This window comes from Ambystoma mexicanum, chromosome 8 (genome assembly GCF_040938575.1).
Source record: "Ambystoma mexicanum isolate Mex_15411 chromosome 8, UKY_AmexF1_1, whole genome shotgun sequence".
NCBI lineage: Eukaryota > Metazoa > Chordata > Amphibia > Caudata > Ambystomatidae > Ambystoma > Ambystoma mexicanum.
The window spans coordinates 343134328-343152574 of record NC_090929.1 but is presented as its reverse complement, the minus strand read 5'-3'; the positions used below and the strand labels follow the sequence as shown (position 1 = coordinate 343152574).

At 46.8% G+C, this 18247-nt stretch overlaps 1 protein-coding gene across 1 annotated transcript in view; it reads left to right on the top strand.

Moving 5' to 3' along the window:
• Positions 1-18247, top strand: part of LOC138471920 (ectonucleoside triphosphate diphosphohydrolase 8-like) — a 349536-nt gene that overhangs the window by 84014 nt on the left and 247275 nt on the right. Inside the window, exon 3 of the mRNA XM_069609793.1 lies at positions 7046-7163. Coding sequence (XP_069465894.1) covers positions 7046-7163 — 118 coding nt within the window. The remainder of the gene's footprint in view (positions 1-7045; positions 7164-18247) is intronic.

Below are 18247 nucleotides of genomic sequence, written 5' to 3'. Positions count from 1 at the left end.
GTATTATGTAGTATAACCATGTACATGTACCTGGTCTTATTTTTGTCTATTGCTTACTGTATTATAACCATGTAGATGTACCTGCAACGAAGTTGAACATATTCTTGTCTTGTGCGCCCTGATGCTCCAGGGTATGGTGCGCCTTGCAAATAATAAACAAACAAACAAACAAACTGCACCATGAACGCAGCTAATGTCTTGGTACTCCAAGCATTCTTGTACCCTAGCCCCCAGGAATGTTCTTGTGAAGCCGGTGCCTGTCGGATGTTTTCGGGCTCAGCCGTCGGAGCACACCATCGCTCGGGGCCCTAAAACCATTCTGCACTTTAGCGCCTGCCTGCATGGATGCGCCCACCCTGACAGGACAGAGACAGCATATGACGGAAGGCAAGGAACCTTCAACGGGCAGTGGAGAGGGCTGCTGTTATACGTGGATAAAAGGGACGCTGCCCCTTTAAGGACACACAGGGACACCAAGGCGGGAAGAGGGCGGAAGGGGAGGGGCAAGAGGGGAGAAACGGCAGTTACGATGTGAAAGAAATAAAGAAAGGTTGATGCAGATGTTGGCTCTGTGTCTTTATGTGATCTGTGAATGTTAATGAGTGCTGAGAACCCCAGCCAACAACTGGCGACGAAGAACAGATGAGAACCCATGCCTCGCACTTATCGAACCGACGTGATCAGCAATTAAGGTGGGCCAGTACACCCGGCAAGAACGGCGGGCCTGTGTGCCCTGCAAAGGCCTGTGTGCCGGGTGATGACAGTGGGCCCGTGTGCCCTGCAGTAGCAGTGGGCCCGTGTGCCCAGGAACAACGGTGGGCCGACGCGCCCAGCAGACAGAGGTGGGCCCGTGTGCCCTGCAATAGCAGTGGGCCCGTGTGCCCTGCAGTAGCAGTGGGCCCGTGTGCCCAGGAACAACGGTGGGCCGGCACGCCCAGCAGACAGAGGTGGGCCAGTGCGCCCTGCAGTGGGCCTGTGTGCCCAGTGTCGACAGGCCTGTGTGCTGTGTGAGAGCGGCAATCACAAGTGGGCCAGTGCGCCCTACAGCTGCCCTGCATGCCCATCACTAATGGCGGGCTAGCGCACCGGCAGCAACGAGGAGGACTGCGTGCCTGCAAAGGGCCTGTGTGCCAGAGGAAGAATCCAGCGCCTGCGGTGAGCCCGTGTGCTCGAGGAAGAACAGACAGCCACGAGCGTCGGACGCCGTGTGAGCTGCCGAGGAACGTCGCGACCGACGGAGCAGGCAGTGGAAGGCAGTGCCAAGATCAAACACAAGTAAGATAAACCCTGCTTGTCTGCGTACAAGCGCATTTCTAGACATTTGAGACACCCCAGAGCCTGCCAACATCCCGGCTGCCCAAAACAATGCACTTATAAATGGGGAAACTCCCATAACGATAATCAGCACGCAAAAGTGCACCCAGCATCCTGCCAACACCCTGACTGCCCCGACCAACACAAACAGAACGTGGGGGGGCAACGCTAGCAACTAAGGGCAACGTTCTAAATGAGATATTAAGGGTGACCGCCCACCACCCTAACTCAGCATACTGAAAAAACGCAGGGGCACTCGCACCCAGCTGCGCCAACGCCACCACCACCCCTCATAGTACAAGGGGCCCACCACCTCTATCTACACCACCAACGGAAAAGACAGGGACCACCCCGAGAACTCACAACCGCAACACAAAGGCCTGAACAGCACCAGAGCGCCCACACGCCACCAAAGCACCACCATGACTGACCAGGTGCAGGCAGCTGCAGATGCTGGGACACCACCAATTGCCAACGCCAATCTCACCTCACATGCCAGCCTCATGAGGAGACCGAGCCCATTCACACTCAATCCTCACCATGACCAGGGCAAGCGATGGGAAGAGTGGATTGAAGAATTTGAGGACTTCGTAGGTGCCATCTACCCCAAGAACCCCCCCAACATACTCAGCATCTTTACCAACGTTGCAGGGAGAGAAATTAAAAACATCATATGCACGATTCCCCTACAGGACCGCACCACGTATGCAAAACTCCTACAAGCCATCAATGAGAAAATTGTCATCTCACTCAATCGTGACTATGAGCGATACACTTTCAATCAATGTGGTCAACTCCATCACGAATCTATAGGAGAATTCGTCATCCGCCTTCAAAGAAAGATAACGAAATGTGACTTTGCCAACTTTAATGATGACGAAGCTATCAGGCTACACATCATAGAAGGGTGCATCTCCTCCATGTTCAGGAAACATCTCCTAAAAAGAACCCTCTCCCTAAAAGAAGTACTGGACTTGGCCAGAGTTTACGAAAGAGTGGATGTCCAGGCCGCAGCCATTGAGAATCCAAAGAAGGGCGACATCATCGCAGCCGTGAGTCCCTATGCCTGATACCCAACCTCGCAAAACAGAACAAACCCCAGATACTCTACTCAACGGACCCAGGGTGACCGTCAATGCTACCGCTGTGGGTTCGAGTACCCAGACAGAGGACCCTGCCCTGCCATCGGCCAACGTTGCCTAAGGTGCAGGATGGAAAACCACTTTCAAGTGATGTGCAAGGAACAACTCCCCGAGGGGAGTTCAACACGCCAACGAACTGCCAGCCGCACAATGGAGACACACACTGAACAACAACACTCTGCAGAAAGAAACGCAACATTCCCCATGAACACCTATCAATGCCCAAACACTGTGAGGGCACTTGAAGGACTCCAGATTGAACCTGATAGAAAAGACCATGAACTAGATGACATTCGCCAACAGGACCCGATACACATACCGGACTCTTGGGCGACATACATGAGGGACCCCCTACATCCTCAGGTACAAGACATAGATCCATACACCAACTCCCCACCAAGATATCAATTAGGGGAAAGCGAACAAACCCAATACCTGCAAGAGGGATACGACAGGGAATACGTCTGTCTCCTCAGTGTTGATGTGGAAGACGCTTCAGCTCTGAGAGTAACAATTAAAATGGGGAACACCAGAAACAAATTTGTCATCGACACGGGAGCGACGGTAAACGTCATGAATGAAGACCTATACAGTGAGATCGCCCCCTCATGCCCCCTACAAGAATCCAGGAAACACATCTTCCAATGGGGAGCAGCCCTGCCCATGACATCAAAGGGGCAATTTCAATGTGACCTGAGACATCGCGACCTCACAGTGACTTCCACGATACATGTCATAAAGAGCCCATCCATAGGTCGCTGCCTCCTCAGCTACGTAACGGCCAACGCCCTAGCACTGATTGACCTACACTATGACCAATCGGAAGTCATAGAGGGACACCCATCGACATGTGAAACCATCATGGCGCTAACAGGCTGACCCCTTGTGAAAAGGAGACCTCAAAGACCAGTTCCCCAAACTATTTGAGGGAGTAGGTATGCTCAAACACCCGGCCATTAAACTACACATCAACCCGGACATCACGACAGTCCCACAGCACCCCCGTAATGTGGGATTCCACCTTCAGGAACAAGTGTCAAAGGAGATCCAACTCTTCCTCCTCAATGACATCATAGAGAAGGCAGAAGGACCAACGCCATGGGTATCTCCAATAGTGATAGTGCCCAAAGACAACGGGCGCTTACGCATATGCATTGATATGCGCATCCCAAACACCGCCATCCAAAGGGAAAGACACCCAGGCCCAATCCTCGAAGACATGCTGATTAGTCTGAATCAGGCGAGACACTTTTCAAAACTAGACCTCAATCAAGGCTATCACCAACTCGTCCTGGACCCGGAATCGAGACCCATCACCACCTTTGCGACGTATGACGGGCTATTTAGGTAGAAGCAGCTGAATTTCGGTATATCATCTGCCGCAGAGATCTTCCAAGAAACAATCAGACGCCTGATATCATATTCTGATCTTTGGGAAAGACCAAGAACAGCACGACAAAGCCCTAATTGCCGTCTGCAAGAACCTCCAAGAAGCAGAACTGACACTAAATGAACTCAAATGTGACATTAACAAGACAAGCCTCACATTTTTTGGACACATATTTTCGAGCAAAGGAATTACGGCCGACCCTGACAAAATTAAAGCCATTACCGACCTCCAAGCCCCTACAACGGCAGCGGAACTACGCTCTTTCCTGGGGATGGCGGGGTATTGTGCGTGCTACCTCCCGAACTATGCCACAATCACCGACCCACTCCGCGCCCTCCTAAAAAAGGACCAGCCCTTCGTCTGCGACGCACCCTGCCGAGCGGCATTCACGACCATAAAAGAGAGCCTCACCAACAACCGCCAGCTAGCATACTTCCACCCAGAGTGACATCGGTGGGACTAGGAGCCATCCTCGCCCAAACGGACGCCAATGACAACGCCCGACATGCAGTGGTGGCATATGCTAGCCGAGCCCTATCACACACGGAAAGGGCCTATTCAGCCGAGAGGCAAAGCCTAGCTGCAGTATGGGCCTGCGAAAAATATCACCATTTCGTCATTGGTTGGAAATTCACCCTCGTAACAGACCATCAGGCACTCCTATCAATATTTGGCAACCCCAAGAGCAAAATGCCGCCCCAAATTGAGCGCTGGGGAATAAGACTACAAGAATATGACTACAGGATCATCCACAAACCTGGGGGTGAAGCCAACACGGCAGACTACCTGTCCAGACACCCCATGATGAACAAAGACGATGCCCTGGCTCATGAGGCTAAGAATACATCTCCTACCTGTCCGCAAATGCCATGCCACCAACGATCTCAACAGCAACGTTCGAGGAAGGAAGTAAGGCCGACCCAACGATCAGAGCCACTGTTTCCCTCACCCGCTCCAACACATGGAGAGAGCGCCAAAAAAAAGGAAACGGAGGGGAGGAAGCGGACAAGAAAGATCTCGAGCAGCTAGCCAAAGTACAAGATGAACTGATAGCCATGGACCAAGGCATACTTCTCCGTGGAAACAGATTAGTGGCCCCGAAAGACCTAAGGAAGACCCTCGTAACACTAGCCCACGAGGGCCACAGGGGGATTGACAACACAAAAAAGATCCCCAGGAACAACGTCTGGTTTCCATACATGGATGCGGTAGTTGAGGAAATGCTGATGCACTGCACACCCTGCCAACTAGCAGCAAAAGGGTCAAGTCCGAACCCCCTCCAACTGACCACACTTCCAACAAGGCCTTGGCAAAAAGTTGCGATGGACCCCTAGAAGAAGGTGGTTACCTACTGGTACTCATCGACGAATATTCTAGGTTCCCGTTTATCAAACAAATACAATCGACATCTTTCACCGAAACAGCGCCCATCATGGACAAACTATTCAGTGAGTGGGGTATCCCGAACATTGTCAAGACGGATAACGGATCCCCATTCCAAAGACGAGAGTTTGCCAAGTTTGCGGCCCACCCAGGGTCACACCACTCTGGCCACAAGCCAACGGGATGGTGGAGCGGTTCATGGCCACCATCAAATTAACGAGACAGAAAGCCACAGTGGAGCAGACACCCCACACGCAAGCCATCTGCAGTAAGCTCAGGAGCTACAGGAACACTCAACACGACGCGACAGGAAAGCCGCCAGCCGAGCTCATGGTGAGATACCAACCCTGGACACGCATTCACCGATGGGAAGACTACACACCGGAAGAAGACACAGCGATCAGAGAACGAGATGCCGATAAAAAAAGGAAGGCCAAAGAGTGGGCGGACAAAAAGAGGAAAGCGAAAGAACACCAACTGGAAGTGGGGCAAACCATCCTGGTCCAGCAAACCCAGCGCAAGAAAAAAGAAACGCGCTACAGCCCCGAGCCTTGGGTCATCACAGCCATTAAGGGACCCATGGTCACGTCGACCGGAGAACTAGGGGACATCACCCGAAACTCTTCATTCTTCAAAAGGTTATACCTTGAAGAGCCGGAGACACAGGCGGCAGCAGCCGAAGATCCAATTGAGGAAGAAGAGTTACAACCCTCAGTCGAAGCAAGTGGTGAAAGCAGGGAATCCCCAGGCAGACCACTCAGAACAGTAAAAAGACCAGTGAGACTCATCGAACAGATGTAGTCGGACTATCATGTTAAGCACGGGGGAGGTGTTATACGTGGTTAAAAGGGACCCAGCCCCTTTAAGGACACACAGGGACACCAAGGCGGGAAGAGGGCGGAAGGGGAGGCGCAAGAGGGGAGAAACGGCAGTTACGATGTGAAAGAAATAAAGAAAGGTTAATGCAGATGGTGGCTCTGTGTCTTTATGTGATCCGTGAATGTTAATGAGTGCTGAGAACCCCAGCCAACAGCTGCTCTGCTGCTGCATGTATAGCAGTCTTCTTATTGGATAAAAAAAGGGGAGGAGCCTTCACTTATTATTTTCCAAAAGGGACTTTTGTCCATTTAAGTATCTTCTACCTCAGGTGTCCTCTTTCTGCTAGAGATGGACATCAAACAAAGCAAATCTAATGACTATTGTTCTATTTGCTGCTTTCTGAACGAGGACTCTGTCACAGCTCCAGTCGTGGGCTGTTTTCTCGCTGCTCCGCAGGGTTCCAAAACTGCACCTCACTGAATAGACACAGGGAAGCCGTTCAGGCTTGATTGCTCTCAGTAGTGGCAGGAAAAAGGGCACATTTTCACTTTTGTAATGGCGCAGATGAAACATTCGATCGTCTTACTATAACCAAGTAGGAAACAATGGTATGGAAGGTTTCCCAGAGCAAGGCCAGTGTTTATGATTAACGTCACACTTTCCATATAGGAAGGTTTCCCAGAGGAAGGCCAGTGGTTATGATTAACGTCACACTTTCCATATAGGAAGGTTTCCCAGAGGAAGGCCAGTGGTTATGATTAACGTCACACTTTCCATATAGGAAGGTTTCCCAGAGAAAGGCCAGTGGTTATGATTAACGTGACACATTCCATATATCACTTTTAGGTTTTAGTTTAGCACTAGCAATCATAGTCTATGTTTGGCCAACAGTAGTTGTGATTTCTCTTCCATAGCATTGTTAAAAAACATGTTTTAAGATGTTGGTGTGCTTTAATCTCGCTGCCCTCTCCAATTTCACTCTTGCTTTCTCTTCCAGTATGGCATGGTGCTTGATGCTGGCTCTACCCACACGGCTTTGTTTCTATACCAGTGGCCTACAGACAAAGAAAACGACACTGGCGTGGTCAGCCAACGTCATACTTGTTTAGTAACAGGTTAGTACTATCATCATTTCTTCACTGAGCCTGAGGGTATTGGTCGAAATAATCTAAAAAAATAAAATCGATGCCCATAATGCTGAATTTGGGGAGCAGGGATTGCGGGGGTGTTCCTAGTCCCCCTGTTCGGCATTATGGACTTCCAAGGTTGCCGGGGTGTCCCCTGCTTCCATGACATTGGAAGCAGGTGACAATAAAGAAAAAGAAAGAAGAAAAAAAACAGAAAAATGGACCGACCCACGTTAGTGGGAGGGAACTGACGCCGCAGGGATAGAGAAGAGTCGGCTGCACACTTGTGTGTGTGCTGCGGAAAAATTCAATGGAGGGGGGAAGTGGTAGGGGGATGCAGGACGCCAGGAAAGTGATCTATGTGATCACTGCGTAGCGTGATTTTAGAATTCAATATTTTCGGATTCGCAATTTCACGCTGCATAGTAATCACGTAGATCCAGCCTGAGCTACCCATGTTTTGCCAATCCCGGAGCATCATCTAACCCCATCTTCTGCAGGCAGGCAGAGTTCACCACTCATTCTCACCACAACTGCACACCTGGATCCCGTCATGGCTTTCCGGAAACAGAAGCTGAACACACTTAGCATGGGTTTTGAGAGCTAGCACCAATGCTGGCTGAAGATGCCGACATGCTTGTAGAACCAACAGGGCTGACAGGATGCCTGAATGCATGGAGGAGCCAGTGGCATCGAAGCAGATGCTGTTGGGTTTGGAAAAAGTGACCCTCGAAGAGGGAAGAGATCTCCCCCGATGCAGAGTGGGGAATCTGGGAACCCCTTGTGAAGAAGAGTGGGATTTCCTCAGGAAAGGCAGTGATCCTTGAATGTAGGAGAGATGAATCTAATGCAGATTGGGTCCGTGTGGTGTTTTGCATGATTTGAAAGTAACTTAGGGGGCATTTTCTGGGCCCGAAGGGCAAATCTAAGGTGTAAAAGCAAGGTGTTAGCCGTTTTTACCTTATTTTTTTTTATTCCAGGGCATTTTACATCCAGTCGAAGGTGGAATAGGGGCGCTTAACGGATTTTACATGTCTGCTGTGAATTCATCAGACTACATGACATTTTTATGCAAGCTTAAAAGTAATGGCTTCCCATGGAATCGGCCATGTTTTTGCAGCTGCGCAAAGCAGGCAGATGCAATAGGAATGCCTCGGCGGCATTTACACTTATGTATGAGACACAGTGAAAGAAAGGCGTAAAGGCGAGTGTGTCTACTTTACTTTTACACTTTACTTCTAAACGCCATTTTTGTAAATGAGGACATTTGCTTGGGTGGCCCCTCCAGCACATAACATTGGTGGTCTTCTCCATGTAATTCAAACTTGTTATCAAATGACCTCCCTAGAAAAAGACTTGCATGCAGGACTTAGGTTCCTCCAGTCTTCAAACATCAACACAACACAAAGCAATCTTCATTTCCCTCTCTCTCCATTAATGTAGCCCCTTCACCCCCTTTCAGATCCACCAGAGTGCCCGAAGACCATGTCAATTGCATAACATCAATAAGTGGCCAGACAAAACTGCGGGCCAATCTAATCTGAATAAATCAATAGCACCATAATGCACAGCAAGGAGGACACTCATCACATGTAAAAAAAACATGGGGGGCTCTAACATCTAAGGCACCACACATAATTAATAAATGTTGCCCCTTCTGTAACCCCACAACTGATCAAAGCAAAAGAAAATACAGGAATAGGTGTCCAGTGGCCAGAGGGAAAGGGGAGCCTTGCGTTGCTGTGGTGTTAGGATGCATTGGGCGAGATTGTGATATGTAAATTGATTGCAGGGGTGTTGCTTTCTGTTGTTTGAAGTCTGTTGCGAGGGCTGTTAAGTTGCAGTGTTTGAGTGGCATAGTTGGTATGAGTATAAAGTGTTTGGGCATAGTGGATGTAGAGGTTACCACGCTGAGGCTAGTGGGGTGTCTGGTGGACAACTTGGAGTATCCATCAGGTGGCATGTTTGCTTATCGATGCAGTGAACGTGAGTGTGTGTATGAAGAAATTGCTGATACTGCAGAATTTACAGCTGAAAGGATCACTGTACAGCATCTGATAACCAAATAATTTAGTGTGAATACAATTTGAATACAAATTGATGGTTTAAATATTAATAAAAATAATTTGTTTTTAAAATGTCCTTGTGTCTTTATGTCAGTTGGTATGGGGTGAACGTGTCCAGCGTAAAGCTGTCCAAAATAAATTAGGACGAAGGGGGTGTTGGTAGATGTGGAGGGGTTGAAAACCTGTAACGTAAACTAATATCTGATGGTGAGAATGTATAAAGGTAAGCTGTCAAGACATGGCTTTCGGATCAGGAGTCTTGCATCCTACACAAGCCGGTCCAAAAACATTTTAAATTCTGAATGACCATGGTATCTGATATCGATGAACAATGGCAGGCAAATATGGATTTGGGCCAGTTGCAGGGAGATAATAATGGCTTCCGCTATATTCTAGCCATCATCGATGTCCTGTCAAAATACGCCTTTTTTGAGGCTGTGAAAAACAAGATGGGCCACAGTGTAGCAAAAGCTTTTAAACACATATTTAACAGTGGGCGAGTACCTTCTAAATTACAGACATGCCAGTAAGGACTTTTTAAATACACCGCTACAGAGTCTTCTAAAACAACACAGGGTGCATCACTTCAAAACACACAAAACACACTCCGAAGTTAAAACCTTTTATGCACCCCTTTAAAACATAGATCTGGCATTTCGTCACAGCTAAAAACACTCATGGATATGTGAATGTAATACCCACATTTATAAATGTTTATAACAATATGCATCATAGATCTATTAAAACTACTCCTGCCGCTGTGACACCCCTAAATTCCTTGGAGGTCTGGAAAAAACTGTACGGCAAAAGGCTTTTTTGAAAAGGAGACCTTAAAAAGGGGGCCATGTGCACATCTTGAAACTCAAGTCAGTTTTTACAAAGGGATATGAACAGAACTACAGCAACAAGATCTTTAATATAGATGAAGTGGCTCACCGGGAGGGTCTTTATATATACACACTAATCGATGATGTAGGGGAGGCAGCTTTCTATAGGGAGGAGGTCCAGAATGTTAGCAAAGAACAAGTCTATACAATAGAAAAAGTCATGACGAGTAAAGGATGAGGCGCCAGAAACAATATCTAGTCAAAAAGGCTAGGCTGGCCTGACAAATTCAACAGTTGGGTGGATGCCGGTTCCCTAGAGGCCACGGGTGTATAGCGGAGAAGTCATGGAGGTTACACCTTTTTGCATTATGTTCCCCAGCAATGCCTCCGCAGATAAATTCCCAGGGAACAAAATATCCAATTTTAATGTGACGCTGGCCAAACCTGTGGATTTGGAAGGGCAGTGGACTGTGGCGCTCAGTTCAGTACATCCGCTTGTGCGATACTTTAGGCAGTGGGTAAGCCACTTTTATCATAACATGAACAAACCCCCCAAGGCTCACATGGGGGTGGTTTGCCCAGGGGCATTACCCAGATATACAGGATCTTTGTCAGAGCCATCAACAAAAGCATATTGGCCATGCCCGAGTATGGTGATACAATGTTCTATCTAGACCCTCACCAGCGGAAGGTTTTTCTGCAGGAACCGGACGCAACAGTGAGGTTTTCAACAACGGGAAACAGCGTTACATTCTGAGAACTGTGCACAATGCTGGAAGTGATGAACCGCGGGACAATACTCATGCCAGTATTAACGGAGGGTTTAACAGTTTCCTGTTTTACAGCGACACATTGGAGTAGCAAAGGGTGGGGAACATAGAACTGTAGAGATCAGAGGAAACAACAACAATGTTGTGAACATTCAATGCAACAAACCCAATTATGTCCCGATGTGTAAAAAACATTTACACAACATCAACATCCAGATAGAAGATGACCAAGGGCAGTTTGTGTCATTTAAATATGGAAAAATCTGGCTGCAGCTGCATTTCAGACCACTCTGGCTCAAAGACTAATAAAACAGCATTACAATGGCCATCATGAAGAACTATGGGGACCCCTATCGCTATATAGAATATTACAGGAGTCATGCCGGCTAATTCAATCAGCGTATCTTAGCGGGAGTCCTGTAAAGTATAGCTTGGGGCTTGGCGGTATCTTTAGAAGTCTCTTCAGGCATGCAATGCTTTCCTACGCCATGGCTTTGAATGCACATGAAAACGGGTGCCACCAATATTGCAAAAGCCGTCATGGGGAGTGTTACAACGGCGGTTGCCAATCGGCCAAACAGAAAAAGGAGGGTCAAGACGGATCAGGCTTCATGTATAGACTTTGCAGGTGCATTAACAGGAAGAGGTCTGCTTCTCATCTATGCGCCCTGAAACCCACCAAGAAAAGAAGCTTGAAGTCCCAACGCGGGCATCCAGCTAGAAAGAAGAAGTGTGTTACCCCTAAAAGACACAAGGGTGGTGATATCTTCTAAAGAACAATGGCCTTACTACACAGATCCTCCGGGGAGTGTGGTGTGATCTCTACAGCCTATCCCTGAACCAGACTAGCATCGAGAACAGTTTTCTTCATGGAGGTCTCGCCTCTGGTGGCAGTATAGCCACTTGCCCCCATAGAATTCTTTGTATCAGGGTCGACGGACATGTATCTGGATTTGAACGACATGTTATTGCATCTAACCTGTAAAATAACAAACGCCTATGGCACCAACATTGCGTCTGGCGCACGAGTGGCTACGATCGCATTTCCCATGGCCACCATGTTCATCCAGGTGGATGTAACACTCGGCGAGCAAATGTTAACACAGAGTGATAATATGTACGCCTACTGGGCCTATATTAAGAGCATATTAAATGAGGTTCCTGATGCCCTAAATAGGCAGCTCTGAGGTGGTCTCTATTACCATGACACTGCAGGGCCAGTTTGACGCCACAGCTCTGGATGATGAAAACATGTGGTTCGCGAAGAGAGCCTGCCACGCCAGGACCAGTAGAATATTCAATTTACTACTACATGTAGACTTTTTCTTCCAGGATAAACTGCTGATCAACAGTGTTGACCTTAAAGTGAAACTATCCAGAAAAAAAACGCTTTCTCTGTCATGAGCGGGGATGCCGGACTATATAAGCTGGTAATCGTATCAACAAGTTTGTTTGTTAAATGTTTTTGCATCTCCCCAACCATTAGACTAGCGCATGTAGAGACTTTGAAACTATCTAGCATGAAGTATCCGGTGGAGAGGGTAGCCCTTCCGCATTCCCACGGGAGCTTGGGTACCAGCCAAGACAACCTGTTCCTGGGACAGCGCCCAAAAATAATCATCAAGGGGATTGTTGAAACAGTGGCGCTCAACTGTAACAAGAACTATGCAGCATTGCATAAGGATGATGTTTTGATCCCTGCTAAAGCATACACTCTTAACTTTGAAATTCCAGACATAATCAGGGAGTACATGTGGCTGGTGTCTATTACATTGAAGCAGATGCATGATGCGCTGGTTGCACTCACATGCAACAACTATCAACTCAGCTATATGCTACTGGCCTGCAATCTAAGACCCGACAATGCATCAGGGGGCTATTTCAACCTCTTGAAGAGTGGGAATCTACGCGCTGAGATAAAGTTTGAAAGAAACCTAACAGCTACGCACTCGCTGCCAGTATGGTACATTTTCGATAGCGTTCTCTGGATTAACGCCCAACACAACATACTCTGATATTTAATTGATTCTCTACAGATAGAAGGATTTCTCCTAACCATAGACACGATCGGAAAACATTTCACAGTGTGTATGCCAGTGATATATGACCAACGTGACTATCCCACATCCTGTCTGGTTAGCCTGGTGATGAACACGATCCGCAGGCCCTAGGTGGAATGCACTGGGTAGCGTTGTAGCTGGAGGATGATACGCTAGCTGTGTTTGATGGCCTGGCACACTTTCCGCGACACCCCATATGCACTGGAGTTTCAATAGATTATGTGAAAAGCATTGCAAAGTATTTACGTTATACCACTGGTCCAAGACTCTAAAGTATTACCTGCGGACAACACTGTATATTCTTTACCAGTCAAATGTCAGAATGGAGATCGCTGTCGGTTGTTTTGAAATGTACTTAAGTAATCGCAAACAAAATGATCAAATGGTGACAAGATTCGTCAATAACAAGACATTACACAGCATGTATAGATCTGGCATGTTTTTTAGTTTGTCAGAAATGCAAATGTGTGTGTTACTTATTTGAATAAAATAACTTTTTGAAAAATCAACACGTGTTGTGTGTTATTATACATCATAAATATGACAACGTAATAAACAATCACTCATTAATAATTGAAAACATATTTATTTATAAAAATACATATTTAATACAGAAGGAAAAAAAGGTTATTTGCACATAAGCAGTTCAATAGAAAAAGAAAAAGAAACATACATGCGTACAAGAGTGGTTCTCATTAATCAGACAACCAACTCAGACATGTATGTTTCCTGCAAGACCTAGCTGCTTCAGAGGTATCAGCGGCAGGGTCATTGTAGTAGCGTGAAGTGATGGGTAAAGACCCTATAAAGCCCCAGGCATTCCACGTCACCTCAGGGCTAGACGATCAGGGCCTTGCTCTGGGTATATCCTGAGTACTGTGTTGTTGTTGCGGGGTAGCAGGAGGCACCAGTTTTTTGCCGCTCCAGAAGGTATTGGTGGGTAATATTACCTACAACAGATGTTGGAATGTTTAAATCAGCAACCACTTGCATGAACTCGTTCCAGCTGAGAGGGGTATTTTTTATAGAAGTGGCTGTCAACTTGTAATACCTCGTACTAGATCGTGGAGGTTCGGGCCCCTTACGACCCTACCCATGTCAACAAACTCTCCCCTATGGGTTCACAACATCACTTCCTTTTCAAGCTCCAGTTTATGTAGCAAAAGTTTCGCATTAGGTTTCTAGCGCTGGCTAGTATATTGACCAAGTCTGCCACAACTGGATCTCCTGCTAGTGGGCCCTCCACACAGCTAGATTCATCGGATGGCATGTATAATGTTAGTTTGTTTTTTTATGCATCGCGGTGCTCAGTGTGATTTAAGTATTTATGCAGAATATCTGCATATAAGGTCACTTTGTCATGAACTGCTAAATCAGGGCTGTTTAAAACACCCATCATCTCTGAGTTGAGCTGCATAGTGGCAACCTTCCGTACATCCCAATCCTCCTGGGGTGTGGGAGCTACCAGACTTTCCAACTGGCGTTTGTCCACCAAATACATTTTGTTAGCGTACTCCATCACTGACCCTCAAGCAATGTGGTGATTAGCGGTAGGGCTATGCCTATGAGAGATCCTATGAATCCACTGGCCTGAGAGACTACCTTTCTTTCAGCCCGCATGGAGATCTACTAATTGACCAGTTTCTTGATGACGCACCCTTTCCTTTTTAAGACACTTACTTGAAGGTGTATTAGGGGGAAGTGTCCCTTGAAAGTATTCTGGGCAATCTCCGAATTAGCAGTCTCCAGATCGTCAGACGCCATAGCTAGAATGGCCTTGCATTGTTGAGGGGTGGTGTATAGAAGCATTTTGAGAAGCACGATGGTTCTCCGTATACATGCTGACATGTTGAAAGCACAACCAGCTACTGACGCGGTATTGCGGTTAAGGGTGTTTTTTAGATGTGTTTTTAGTAGTGTAAACACTGGCTGGACCCAGTAGGGATATGTCTGTGCTCAATCTGTAATCCTCTAGAGTCGTTGTTTTTGAATCAATAAGCAGATATCCATAGGGCTTGATGGTCGTGTCTTCAAAAGTCTCCATGAAGAAACGCGTTTTGGAAGGATACATCTGTTAAGCAATCACGGCTAGTTATTGCTTATCAGAGGGGTTTTCAAATAACACCATATAACTAGCGTTTAGCATTATACACATGTTGCTCTTACCCTTGTTGAACAAGTTCTGCACAATAACACAAATGCTTAGATTGCGATGATGGGAATATTGGGTAAAGGATTTGTCAAGCTTGGCGCTCTGGACACCATCCGTCAACAAATCGTCTATGATGACCATATTGACCATGCTTGGCGGCAGTAGGCGATCATAGTTCAGACTTTCAGGCATACTTTCTATAAATCAAAGGTGCTCAAACTGTTCTGGCAAGGTTGTATGGCGAGGTTGGCAGCAGCTGTAGCCAGACAATATTTGTGGGTAGGTGCGAGATCATTGTGTGGACATTTTTTAGATGTTTTCAGACAAAAGAACTCTTGCCCCAGCTAAAAGGGCCAGCTAACACACACGCAAACGGGTGTTGTAGCATGGTATCCATAACACAAAATACCCGAGAACCATAAGGATGCGTCAAGCTACCCGGAGCCTACATCCTTTTATCAAAACAATGCTGAGAGTCTTCTGCAGAGTCTGCATGCTAATCTCCCACTGCTTTATATCACGGATGGTACACAGATGTGCAACGGCGACAGACCTTGGGATGTTACATGCATCTCTCTGTACAAAGGACTGTACAAGATCTTTCAAACTGTCAACATTTATCTCGGCTGTATTGTTAACATTCAGCATTATGCCTTTCACTTTCATACTGATGGTCCTTAGCGATGTACGATAGGGATGTGTTTTGGGGCCTGTTGATATAAACTCCACAATGTATTAGCTGGGGGCTAACTCTGAAGTTAGATCCCCTAGATAAATGCCAGTGGGTGGATTGACATCCCCAGAGTGGCTGACAAAAATAACTCTATCAGTATCGTGATACAGAACCCTCTCTTGCAATTGCTTCATCACATCATACAGCTTCGAGCACGCGTGAGTGGTTGTGAACGCAGCTATGAAGATATTGGTATTGTTGGAAGTTGTTGGATATTCCCAGGGCCATCTTAACAGTTTTGGGGGCCCGGGGCACAGACAGCCTTGGGGCCCCCCCACCAGGGCCCCCGCACCACCAAAACCCATGTTGCCCCCCCGAAACCCATGTCCTACTCCCATCCCCCTCCAAACCCATGTCGCCCCCCGCGACACGACACCCATGCCCCCTCCATATCTCGAGTCTAATTCAACAGATACTCCTCTAAGCTTTAAATGGATTATCTAGTTGTTAATAAAATATAAACATTATACTTCTGTGATCTGTTTCCCCAAGAGGATGCTATATTAAGGACATTTGACTTTGTTTTTGTTTCGAATAATATATTTTGTAAGAAAATAAAGGCCTACTAAAAAGCGCAAACTGTTGGCATTGCCAATGCTTGTTTTACTAAGCCATTAAGCACGTGCAAAATGACAGCACAGGGCAGTTGCAATAAGCATAGTGTGATCCTGTGGACTCATCCTTTCATAAAGGCATTTTGGGCTGAGGGTGGAGGGTACAGAGGCTCCATCACTACTGACATTTTCTAACATCAGCGGATCATTTGCATATCTTTGGTATTTAACAAATGTGACGTACAAACTGTTCTGACAAATAGCATACATGGGGGATCATTCCGACCCTGGCGGTAGGGGGTTAATGGCACCGGTAAGGATGCCGGTGCCGTTAACCCCCTACCGCCCTATTACATGGTCCCTTAGCGGGTCCCACCAGGACCGGCTGGTTTTACCAGACGTCCTTAGCGGGACCCGTTAAGGGACCATGGAGCTAATAACGGGCCCGCAATTTGCAGGCCAGTTATTAGCTCCTTCCACATTCCCATTGAGCCCTATGGGGGCTCAAATGGGAATGGGAAATGGTTTTCAGAATGGGGACCTACCGGGTCCTCCAAGGTTGGAATGACCCGGTAAGTCCCCATTCTGGGAACCCGGACCCGGGTTTGGAGACAGCCATGGAGCTAATAGCTCCATGGCTACCTCCAAACTCGTAATGACCCCCATGGTGCCGATAGCGATAATATGTTTATACACAAACGTGTTCAAATGACACCTGCAAAACTTTCCAAACTATTCCTTTGCGCCATTTGTTGCACAACATCATGCTTTGGCGATGCTGATGAACTAAGTATAACCTTTACACAACACTTTATGCTGTGCTTTATGCACAGAAATTAAGTCATCTACTACGCGTTCCTCTTTCACAGGGATTCACATGGTAGTTGCCAGACACGCATGAGCCTGACGATGCCATTCTGTTTGGCAGATCATTTTCATTGCAGGCAATTTAAAGACTGAATTTTATAATGCAGGAATACCAATGCTTGCTTCACCCAGAACTGCTGTGTAATCTCTATAAAACAGTTATTTAAATGCTTGAAATCTGCTCTTTAAAGTGGGACTGTGACTTAAACAGATACCAGCGTCTCTCGAGATATTTCTTTGAAGGTACAGAATTGACAAAAGGTAGGCCATTTTTAATTGATGTGTGAACATTTTAATTAATCACACCAGAGCACAATTAAATAATTAATCCATGTTCCAGAACATGAAAGAACGTTAGTTTTTGGGGCTCGGTATCCATGTGAAAAACAGAGCATGGTATTGGACTTTTCTGAAGACCAGTGGTGCAAGAAAGAGACAATAAAAATGGAATGCTCCAAAAAATATGCATACGTGCCTTGCTCGATCTGCATAAATGCTCTAAAAAAAGATTAAACAAATTACGTTGGATGCTTCAAAGGCTAATTAAATGAAGCACCTATGTTTCTTCATTAAACATGTCAAATTAGAGAACACCACGGTTGGACAGACAACATAAGACAACATACCTAGCATTAATTTGCAGATTCGATACAGATTCGATACAACAAGTGCTGCAGCAGTGGAGCTAACGCTACCAGATATGGCCAACCATAGCTTTCTCTGTACAGCTGTCATACATCACTGTCAGGCTGAAGGAAATGTATACTTAGACTCAGTCTCTTAGGGCAATGCGCCGCCCAGGGGGATGAACTAAATGCAGTCTCGATGTGTTTGCGTGGTGGGCCTGGATGCAGGTTTCAGGGCATGCAACATATTTTAGCAGTAACATCTCACTTATAACAAGGTCGCCGTCAGTTTGATATTTACAAACAGACAGTTCTGTGCGGCTGAGTCATGGGCCCTTCGCCCTCATTAGGTGCATGCCAGCACACCTCCACTCAGTGCCATTACCACCTTGTGGTGGCACTGATGATAAAAGGATG